This window comes from Phlebotomus papatasi, chromosome 2 (genome assembly GCF_024763615.1).
Source record: "Phlebotomus papatasi isolate M1 chromosome 2, Ppap_2.1, whole genome shotgun sequence".
Classification (NCBI taxonomy): domain Eukaryota; kingdom Metazoa; phylum Arthropoda; class Insecta; order Diptera; family Psychodidae; genus Phlebotomus; species Phlebotomus papatasi.
Genome location: NC_077223.1, coordinates 51,694,178 through 51,705,654, shown reverse-complemented (window position 1 = coordinate 51,705,654; position 11,477 = coordinate 51,694,178). Strand labels below are relative to the sequence as shown.

The 11,477-nt window shown below is 38.2% G+C and overlaps 2 protein-coding genes across 2 annotated transcripts; one reads left to right on the top strand and one right to left on the bottom strand.

Annotated features, from left to right (window-relative positions):
* The first annotated feature begins 1,109 nt into the window (after positions 1-1,109).
* Positions 1,110-2,616, top strand: LOC129801585 (charged multivesicular body protein 5). Its single transcript, XM_055846803.1, has 2 exons — positions 1,110-1,310; positions 1,380-2,616. Exons 1-2 carry the CDS (start codon positions 1,242-1,244, stop codon positions 1,992-1,994), a joined length of 684 nt encoding a protein of 227 aa, XP_055702778.1. The 5' UTR covers positions 1,110-1,241; the 3' UTR covers positions 1,995-2,616.
* Positions 2,617-3,600: 984 nt separating this feature from the next.
* On the bottom strand, positions 3,601-11,377 carry LOC129800982 (centrosomal protein cep290). The gene has a single exon (XM_055845731.1). The coding sequence runs from the start codon at positions 11,375-11,377 to the stop codon at positions 5,459-5,461; it is 5,919 nt and encodes a 1,972-aa protein (XP_055701706.1). The 3' UTR covers positions 3,601-5,458.
* Positions 11,378-11,477: the final 100 nt, after the last annotated feature.

Here is an 11,477-nt window from a genome sequence, read left to right as displayed (position 1 = left end):
GCTATAAATTAATAGCTAGTCTTAAATTACCCCTTTCCTGAAAAAAAAAATAAAAGTCTAGGTCCTTTTCCCTAGTTTCGGGAAGCAAAAATAAAAAACGAGTCTAAAACTCTAATTTTAATGTGTAATATTTCATACGATTAATATCAAAAACGACTATCACAGGTGGTAGAGGCGTTTTTACGGTTTATATTTATGTAAAAAACCTTTTGGGCTGGAGGAAACTTAATTGAATCTTCGCACAAATCGTCACCAAATTGTCATTTTCCTCTAGATAAAAGTATGAGGATTTTCTGGGATTTTTTGAGGTGGGATTATGAACCTTGTAAGTAAGAGATTTTTTGACATGGAGAATTGATTCGGTATGTGCATGTAGTCATAAAAAATCACTCAACTTCCTTAACTTGAGCATCATTTTAGTGTGCGAAATATCAAAGTCTGTGATATTTACATATAAGGTAAAGTACCCTGTAGTCGGCCAGTTTCTCTACTCGGCCAGTGCGACTATTTATTCAATTTACTTAGATTTGTTATAATATGGTCTTACCGCGATTTAACATTATAAGGTGTATTATATTATATATAACGTAAATCAGTGAAAATTTCATAGAAATTGACTATAAAACGTTAAAAAATTGGTTAAATTTTTCAACTGGCCGAGTTGAGGAACCGGTCGACTAGAGGGTACTTTACCTTACGTGATTTTTTTAGTCATTTTATTTTCATTTTTTTTTTATTTTTCCGCACAGAACACAATCCACAAAAAAAAGCATTACAGTAGACTCTCTCTGAATCGGGAATATGGGGCAAAATGTCATCCGGTTTAGCGATAGAATTGAGCGTCAAAGCCTTTGTAATTTCCACAAAAAACCGTTGAATTATAAAGAATCACGATAAAATAGGAAGAACTATAACGAATTTGAGCGAATTAGCTTCATAATTAAACGTGAAAATTGTCAACAACATTTTTCGCCCGATTGAAAAAGAGCCGATTGAGTGAGAGTCTACTGTAGAATTTTAATGAATCTGATTTGATCAAATTTTCATCAAATTGGGAAAAAATTGACTGCTAGAAAATTTAGCAGAATTTATATTTTATTACAGCAATATTAAGTTGTCAGCATTGATATTGGATTAGTCATCGGGAAAGCAAAACAAAAGTGTCTGGCTGAAAAAAATCTCATTTTCCGAAATTTCTAGCCATATTTCTGTGATTCCAACAACCAAACAGTCTCAAAAAGATGAATCGCCTTTTCGGAAAGGCTAAGCCCAAGGAGCCTTTGCCCAGCATCAATGATTGCATCCAAGGAGTAAGATGAAAATTTTCTCTTTTGTCTTCCACAGCTAATTGAGGCAATTTTGGTGGACTTTTATTCAAGGTTGACACTCGGGCGGAGTCTGTGGAACAGAAAATAAACAAGTTGGACACAGAACTGCGCAAGTACAAGGATCAGATGGCTAAGATGAGAGAAGGTCCGGCCAAGAATGCTGTCAAGGCGAAAGCAATGCGTGTCCTGAAGCAGAAAAAGATGTACGAGAATCAGGCTGAGAGTCTCAGGAACCAATCTTTCAACATGGAGCAGGCCAATTATGCCCATCAGACACTGAAGGACACTCATGCAACTGTAGCAGCCATGAAGGATGGGGTGAAGAGCATGAAGAAAGAGTTCAAGAAGATCAATATTGATCAGATCGAAGACATCCAGGATGAAATGGCAGACATGCTGGAGCAATCGGATGAGGTACAGGAGGCCCTTGGGCGCACCTATGGCATGCCAGAGATTGATGATGATGAACTGGCGGCTGAGCTTGAAGCTTTGGGAGATGATATTGCTCTCGATGATGACACCAGTTACTTGGATGACGTGGTGAAGGCTCCGGAGGCACCAGACAAGGAACCTGGAGCTGATAGTGTTGTGCTTAAGAACAAAGATGGAATTCCAGTGGATGAATTTGGGCTACCCATGATTCCAGCATCGATGAAGACGACATAAAAAGCCACAAATGCACTACGTTCTCCGGATATTGCCTCCCATCCTCCCACTGAGGGTTGTTCCAGGTGAGACACACGCATTCTTGTAATATATTTTTGTTTATCTGTAGATCAAAGATGTTTCACTGAGCTTTGGAATATTTGCAAATAAAGTCAAACGAAAAAATATTTTTAAAGACATTTTTTATTGGGATTCGTACAAATTTTTCAATGATCTATAATAAGTTTTTTAGTTATTAATTTTCTAATTAAATAATTGATCAAATCAAAAATATAAAAGTAAATTTAGGCTATTCAATAATTTGAAATACATTATATTGGACCAAGGGGAGTAAAGGCAAAGGTGAATCCTTCGAAAAATAGACCACGCCCACTTCAAAGGATTTTTTAGATGATAGTATTAAAATATTTAGATTTCTTGTAGGATTCTCTGCAATGCTAGATAAAGTGAAAATAGGATTTTTGGAAATGCTGAGAAAAAATGCGACGCCCCTCGAAGCCACGCCCATTTGACGAGATTGTTTTCCACCAAAAACTCCCATTTTTTATAAACACTCGGATAGTATTTTCAAAAAAAAAAAACAGAAACAGCAAGTCCACCATGAAAATCTTTTGCAAAAAAATTTATTTATTGCCATAAAAAAACAAAGAGGCGTGGCCTGATTTTTATCTCTCGAACTCAAAGAGTGAGCAGTTACATAATCCACTTTTTTTCCAACTTGTGACACGGCTAGAGATCAAATGGTAAGAGATATCGACTTCCAGTCTTCGACGATCCCCCATATGTCAACATTATCTAGGACCGTCTTGTCTTTTTCCCCTACGCTCCTTCTTCCCTTACAAAACCATGTTTTTTTCTGGGTTAATTTCCAAAACGGCTCCTACGATTTCTATCATTTTAGAATATGCTTTAATGGTAAGGGAAGGTGGGGCTACTTTGCGCTGTGGCGCTATATTGATATACGATTTTTTCACCCATTTCTAAAGGAAACTGGACTTTAACGTAATGGAATTTAGATAGACAAAGCAAATGTGCATCTAAATTAAATTATGGCAAGGTCCAGCTTCTTTCAGGAATATGTGAAAATCGTATACACTGAGAGAAATCCGAAAAAGTCAAAATAACATTCCGGAAATGTTAATTTTACCCTGCAGTATTGATCCGAAATCGGTGTAAATATCACCCTTTTTAGGTGTATTATATGTTAAAGTTAACCTTTTTTCATTTTGATTTTACCCTCAAAAGGTGTAAAATTAACATGAAAAAATGTTGATATATTTTTACACCCGAAAAGTGTTACATTTATGACGAAAAAAAGTTAATCGTAGCTTTCTTTTTCTCAGTGTATTAATGTAACTCCACAGCTCAAACTTGCCCTACTTCCCTCTAGTCAAGACGAATATTTCCTCCTTTTTTGAATGTTCGAAAACCATTTCGATATCGAATTTTCGAAGATCAAACTTTAACCGCTTTGGAGTGCATATTCTTCAACCAATTTGTTTTCATTTAGATTTTTTGGAAAGATCTTGGAATTTCCAATCCGCCTGCATCGGACTTAATCGGTCATGAGTCGATATAGTACCCGTAAATGATTTATCTTTCTCGATTTTTTTTTGTTTAACTGTGTTCACGGTGTTCACCAAAAAAATATTTTTTTTTGGCTTTTCTCAAAGTTGATTAGAGAATTTTATTCCCACTTTCTCGTGATCGACCCGAACGACCACTCTGAACTCTGAAGCCCTTATATTTTTCAACTGATTTAGATAAATTTTGATTTATTCGAAAAGTCTTAAGTTTACCAAATGCGACTGCGTCGGTCTTAATCGGTTAAGTATCGGTAAATAAATTTATTTTTGAAAATATTGTTCTTCATAGGTTTTTAGGGTTTTTAGTCGTCTCATCGACCTATAGAGCAAACGGTACGAGATATCAATTTGAGGTTTTCGAAGATCCCTTCAAAAATGACATTATCTCGAGAATAAAAACTTTATTTCTCCCCTTTCAATCGTTTCCTATTCCCCCCTCAAATCCATCAAATATATGATGAAATATATGTCAAAATGATTCTATACATTTTCGAAAATCTCGGAAACGCTTGGTGGCTAGTCCAAAGTGATCTTTTTCGTCTATTAGATCTTTGTTTTCAGCAGGATTGACCAAATTTGGGTTTTTTTTGAAAGGTCTTGGAATTCCAAACGTAGTTGCATCGGTCTTAATCGGGATTAAATCGCTTTGGCATCGATACGATTCTCTATAATTTATTTCACAAAAATATGTATAAAGTAAGTTTGCTTCAAGATTAAATATAGCTACTTGATGAATTTTCAATTTTGAGATGGTTTTTTGATAATTTATTTACCATTTTGAACCGGTATTGAACATAAAAAACGGTGAAACTATTTATGCCGGACACTCTTTCTTGTGTTCGAGCATTTCGCAAATGGAACGCTTTGCCACCTCTTGTGAGGGAGTTTTCGAAAATAAAAAGGTGGCAAAGCGTGCCAGGCTTTGTGAAGTGCTCGAACTCGTGACTTAAATGCTATACCTCAAAAGTACTTTCGTATCATTTACTGTTTCCCGATTCTGAACTTAAATTAAACCGATTTAATTAAATTAAATTAAATTAAACCGATTTTTAGATCGACCAAAAGATTCCACAAAATAGTTTACAGAGTAATAAAAGTGATTTTCGGACAAAAATTACTTAATATCGATTCATATTACTTAATCGGTCCATAAACCGATTTATAAATCACTCAAAACATTTCTCAAAATATCTTAGGAGTCATATGATTGAATTTCGGATAAAAAATAGTTATCGGTTATAAATCTATTGAAAACCGACTGGAACCGGTTGAGTTTTATCGGGAATTCCATGACTTTTCCAACGAACCCAAACATGACCTCATTCGCCTGATAAATGCGCTCTCTTGATCCTTTTTAATCTTTGACCTTGAAAAACCGGTATTAGGAATGATTCAATGGCATTTTCATACATGGTCGAATGTCCGCCTGGGTAATCTCTAAGCGTTCTAAACCATATCCAAAAATGAAAAAAAATCGCACGACGCGTTTTCGAGCAATCCCAAAAAACATGGTTTTGGAGGGGATGGGGGGGGAATGAGGGGCATATTAACGATCATTGGGTCGACTTATGGGGGGTCCCAAGTCGCTATCTCTAACCGTTTGGCCTATAGAGCTGGCGACAGCCGGATGGACAGACGGACAAACAGAGTGACATTTCTCAGAAATCGTATGAAACGCAAAGATTTGTTAAATACGATAATTTCTCCTGAAATGAGCCCGTCCTGTACAAATTTAAATATGAGTTATTTAAAAGAGAAAATTCCACATCCATCCAAAATATTTAAATGTAGCAAAAATGTAAGTATTAAAAAAATATATCCTTCCCACAAAAATTCTAAGAACACACTCGAAATGCATATTAAATTAAGCTAAGAATCTTACTCGCTAGTTTCCTCGATGAACGGCACATTCTGAAGTTCTGAACACTTTCTCTTCCAAAAGACGATTTGCTCCCTCAGATTTTTCTCTTTAGCTGCTGCTCTGGTCAGCAGGAGTTTAGCCTTCTCCAGCAATTCTGTTCTCTGCCGCAATTTTTCACGAATTGCTGCTGTATCTTCTAGAACATCTTCCGTAGAATCCCTTCCAGTTCCATCCACCTTTGCCCTTGCATGGAGATCTAACTCAATCTCCAGTGAAGATACCCTAGCCAGTGCTTCTGCATGAAGATTCTGCATTTTTTCGTACTCTGCCTTGAGTTTCTCAAAAGATTCCTTCGAAATTGATTCTTTTGCCGGAACCTTTCCCTCCTTGAGAGTTTTATTCTCAACCTTGAGCCTCTCCACAAGGCGCTTAAGAGCCAGAATTGTCTGATGGGAATCCGAAAGGGGTTGATTTGCAATTGAAACTTTTCCTTTGGCATTTGCCTGGCTAAGTTCATTTTTAAGTACAAGAATGTAGTCTTCCATGTGCTTAATTCTTCTCTTCTGGCGTTCCCCATCATCACCCTGCTTCAGCATGTCATTGTCCAGTTGGAGTTGGAGATTTCTTGCTTCAAGACGGAGATTTTGAGCTTCCAGCGAAGACACTCTCTCTTGGAGCTTTTCAACTTCATTCACCACTGCACTGGATCCTTTTCCCTCCAATTCCATTGCGACAATTTTCCTCTGTTGAGACTCAATTCTCGCCTTTAGAGCTTCTATGATCTCCTGCCCATTTTCCAAGCCATCTACTCCCCGGGGAACTGTTGACAATCCAGTAACTCCTTTTATTTGTCCATCTTCGTATTCGTCATCGGATTCGGGACTCTCTGCTGGAGTGTATTTTCCAGCATGGGAATGTGGACATGATGGAGAGTGGCAGAACCGACTTCCACCCCTAAGTCGAGTTTCTAGAACATGACGTTCTCGCTCAAGACGCGATATTGTAGCTTTGGCTGTGTTGAAGCTGACCTTCAGCTTCTCAAGCTCCGACTCCTTCTCAGCCAACTTCACCTTCAACTTTTCAGCTACTCCCTGCCAGCGTTTCTGCTTCTCCCACAGATTTAGATCTGATGCATTTTTGGCCTTTCTACTTTCAGCCAGATTTGTTTGCTTTCTGAGTTCTTCCTTTGTATCCATTAATTCACTTTGCACCTGCTCAAGCCTTCTCTGCAGATTCTCTTCCCTACTGGTAATTCTCTCATTTTTGATAGAGATCACTGGTCGTCGGATGAGTTGATTTTTCAGAGTTTTAACCATTTCCCTAGCCTGTTTCTCCCTCTGGCTCAGATTTGTGATCTGACGCTTTAGGGCTTCAATTTGAGTATTCAGGACTTTATTTGTGGCCTCAGCACGACTCAATTCAGCACTCAATTGAGCTAGTTGGTCAGCAGAGTGGAGAGTGGCATCACTCATAAATTTCTGCTGATCATCATGGAAGTGAGTCAGGGTATCTGTGAGATCATTAATATGACGATCCTTTTCCTCTAGCATCTCTCTGAGCTGCTCAATTTCCCGTCGATTAGTTATATTGTCAGATAAGTCCCTGAGATCTGTGTTAAATCTCTCGTTGAGAGCTGAAATCTCCCGATCTTTCTCAGTCAAACTCTTTTCCCACATTGCCTCCCGATTGCTAACTTCTCGAAGTTGCAGCTGCATCCGCCTAATCTCTTCCTCATTCTCCATAATTTTCCTCTCGAGACTCTCAATGTGACTTTTTTGGGCTTCATCGACGGCTAAAACTTTCTTCTCGTCCAAAAACATTTCATCCAAATACCGATCATCCAGGAAGAGTTTCTCAGACTCAGGAGAAACTCCTGGAGAGTCGATTTTGATTTTTGCATGCGTTTCTTTAAGCTTCTGTTCCATATCCTCAATTGCTGTTTCCTTCTCCCTCAATTTTCTGGACAGTTGATCGAGTTCAGCCCTTAGGGACTCTATCTCCTTCTGATACTCATTGCTGGACTTTGAATGTTCATTTCTTTCGGTTTTCAAGAGTTCCTGATACCTAGATAGAGTGGTATCCTTTTCCAGAAGTAGATTCTGCAGAGAAGCAATGGTTATACTAAGGATATTATCATCCTTATGACCAGATTTATCTCCATTATTTAAGTTCTTTTCTCTCTCTTCCTTCAAGAGTTTGTCTTTCTCCTCCAAATTCTTTTCAAATGCTTTAATTCGGCCTTGAGCCTCCGCCAGGCGACTCTCAGTCTCAAGAAGGAGAGTACTCCTTGTGGAAGCCAAGATCATTGCTTGCTTTAGCTGAGATTCCAAGCATTTATTTGAAGCTTTCATCTCGGTTTCTGACATCTTATTATCGGTTTGTTGAGGCGCTGGATACTTCTCTAAAGCAACCTTCTGAGGAATATCTAGTGGTGTACTCTGATATTCACCTTCTGTATTTGTGGCTTTATTTGCCATTTCTGGAGAGTTCTGGATTTGTTTTTCCACACAATTTATCTTTTGTTCTTTCTTTGGCCCATTTGTCTTCAAGAGTAACTCAAGGGTGTTCCAGTGTTGAATTGATGTGGCAGTTGAAATTTTGAGATCCATTAATTCTTTTTGGATTTCTTCTTGTTTTCTCCTGGACTCTTCAAGCCGTTGCTCAATGGCCTCTGAATATGTTTGTTGCTTCACCAGAGCAATTTTATCTTCAATGGTATCATGGCTGATGGATTCTCTAATTTTCTCAAGACATTTTTCGAGATTTTGTTCAAGAAATTGGCTCTCTCGGATGGACTGTTCCTCTTGAAGACTCTGTTTGAGATTTAGAACTTTCCCCAAGGTAGACACAAATTCCTCAATTAGGAAGAGTGGGGTAAATTTGCAGTAGGAAGTTTTCAAATATTGAAGACTTTGGGAGAGATATTGGATTTTCAGAAGATCATTTTTTCGGTTCTTGGAAGCTTCTTCTTCGGAAGTTTTCAATTTATCCTCAGATTCTTGGAATTTTCCTTCCAAATCTTTTAATTTTGTGGTAAGATTCTCAATCTGTTTCTTCAGTTTTAGTTCATTTTCCTTGAGATTTTCAATTTCTCGAGCACACCGAGCTATAAGCTGCTTATCACTTCCTACACATTGAAGATCTACCACGAGGTGACGCAGTGAGATTTCTTCATCTGAATAATTTGTCAGAAGTTCTTGTTGTGAAGAAATCTGCCGCTGAGCTATTTGAAGCACTTCTTGAAGATGTGTTTGCTCAATTTTAAGTCTAGCTACTTCCTCTTTGGCCTTCCTGGCATCATATTTCATATCCAAGAATTCCGTTCGAGTCACAAGATCTACGGTGAGATTGCTATCTACAATGGCAAAATCTCTAAAAGTCTCTAAGTCGTCCTGTAGTATTCTTTCCTTCTCTGTGGCTGGAAGATTTTCAAAAGATTCCTTACATATCCTGGCTAATTTGTTAGTGTTTCTTTGAAGTTGTTCCTCGAGTTTTTTGTACTCAGTCTCTGAAATTTGCTGAGAATTTTTTTCTCTAATCTCATTAATTTCTTGTTCTAGATATCTTATTTTTGTCCTACGGTTTGTTAGTTCCTTCTCAAGCTCCCCGACTAAGAATAACCGATCTTTGCGTTCCTGTTTGAGTTCCTCGGACACATTTTCAAAGTCCACCATCAAGAATTCCAGTTTTCGACGATTTGTCTGGATTTCTCGTTCTAAATTTGAAAATTCTTCGCTTTTCTTCAAAAGATTCTGATCTCTTTGATCTTCAGAGAGGCTAAGTACCTCCCTGAGTTGATTCAATTCAACACTATAATGCTTCATAGAGTCACTTTCGATTATTTTCTGCTGAAGTTCCGTAGCTAAAGATGTACATTTCTCTCTGAATTCCTCCAGTTCTTTATTTTTCTCGCAAAGATGACACAGGATTGTATCAAAGTTCATTGAGACTTCTTCAGTGAAATCTGTTTGAGTAACTTTGTCAATACCAACGGGATTTTTAGAATCTTCCTGAATGGTTTGAGTACTAGTTTGTCTTTCAGATACCCTCACGCGCTCTTTTAAAGCTAATTCTCTTTCTTTAACCACCATGAGTTCATTTTGCATTCTCATGGCTGGATGATACCATCCACTGACACTTCTGGCATCCAGAGCATGCAGTAGTTTTTCTAAAGTTGATGAATCAATCGTAATGTGCTCAGAGGTAGCATCATAGTCTCTCAATTGATGAAGAATTTCATGCATTCCAATTCGCAAATTTTCATTTTCATCCACAACAACTTTGTAGTTTTCTTCTAATTTCGTTATCTTCTTCTCCAAATCATTCTCATCTTTTACTCTGATATCTGTCTTACTGCAGGATAAGCAAATATTGTCATCTGGAATGAATGTTTTCAGGCACTTTTCACAGATTTTTGAATCTACAGGAAGATCTTCGGATTCTGGGCGAGGATGTGATCCCAGACGGCGTTTCAGATCATTCTTCTCGAGTTTCAATTGCAAACGCATTTCTTCAGACGCCCTCAACTTCAACTGCAGACGCTCTGTAAGCTTCACAAGCTTCCTCTTCTTTGCGTGGAAGGATGTTGTAGAAATAAATTCATCTTCTGCAATACCCAGCTTCTTCCTAAGCACCACATTTTCAGATGCAAGATTCTGGAGTGTATTGAGTTCAGCAACTAGAGCACAAATTTGTTTATCTCTTGATTTTACTTTCCTCTCAAGATTGGAAATTTTTGTTAGGGCTTGCGGAAGACCATCAGTCCCGGATTCATACTGCCTCAGAGCATCAATTGCTTCAAGAGCTTGTTTAGCTTTAAGCACATTGTCCTCTTCAAGTGATATCATTGAAAATTCCAATTCTGTGATTTTTTCTTTAGCCTGATCCAGAAGGGTCTGTTTATCTTCGCAGCAATTAGATTCCCCTTTTCCGGATTTTTCTGGTATTTCACGGGATTGACTCTGCCTGGATTCTTCCAATTGCTTTTCCAGAAGGGTGACTTTTTCTTCTTTAAGCTTCAATTCTTCAGCTAAACGGCGCATTTCCTTGCGCTCAGCATCAATATTGTAGCCAGGATGCTGCTCTAGGAGTTCTTCATACTTTTCTTTGAGCTTCTCAAGTTCTGCATCCTTTTCTTCTATTAGATTTTTCCAGGCATAAGCACGTTCTTCGAGTTTCCTTCCAAATGAATCAATCTCCATATCACGCTCCTCCATTTCTCTCTGCATTCCTTCAATGACTCCTTCCAGATCCTTTACTTTTACCCCCAGAGCCTCAATAAAATCATTTTGTTCACGGATTTTATATTTTGCTTCAGCATATTTATCTGTCACTGAAGCTAGACTCGAAGTTGCTTCATCGAGAGCTCCTCTGAGTTCCTGGATTTGCTTGGTAAGGCCCCCAGATTCCTTTTCCAAAGTTTCAATATCCCTCAGGAGACGCTTGATATGTTTGTTTTTTGCACTGATATTATTCAAAAGTTCCTGCTGGCGATCCAAGTCTGAAAGAGCATCTGGTGAATCTTCTCTTTCACTCCCAAATTGGCTATCTTGATACTTTTTTTGCAGATTGAGAATTTCTTCAGATAACTCTTTAATCTTTCCCTTTGATTGTACATTTGAAAATTCCAATCTTTCAACTTGCTTTCGAAGTTTTGTGTTTTCGCTTTCAAGGGATTTGTATTCCGGTGTCCCGAGAATTTCCATTTCAGCCTCTTTGGTCGCCAGGGCGTCCAATTCGGCCAAAAGGGAGGCAACCTGCTCACCTTTGTATCGCAGCAAATGCTGGCACAATTTAAAGAGTTTCCTATAGGTCTTGCCATCGAACTTGTCATAATCACTCACATGGATAATTTCTTCAAATATCTCATCCTTTTTATCCTCATCCTCAATTTTTTCAGGACTCACAGAGAGGATTTGTCTCCAATTCACTTCCATGACTAATGCAGTGTTTTGTTATTTGCTCGTTGCTCGGGGCAACGTGTGGCAATGCTTTACAAGCAACCCCTCCGTCCTATTGAGCTTTTTTTAGAATGTG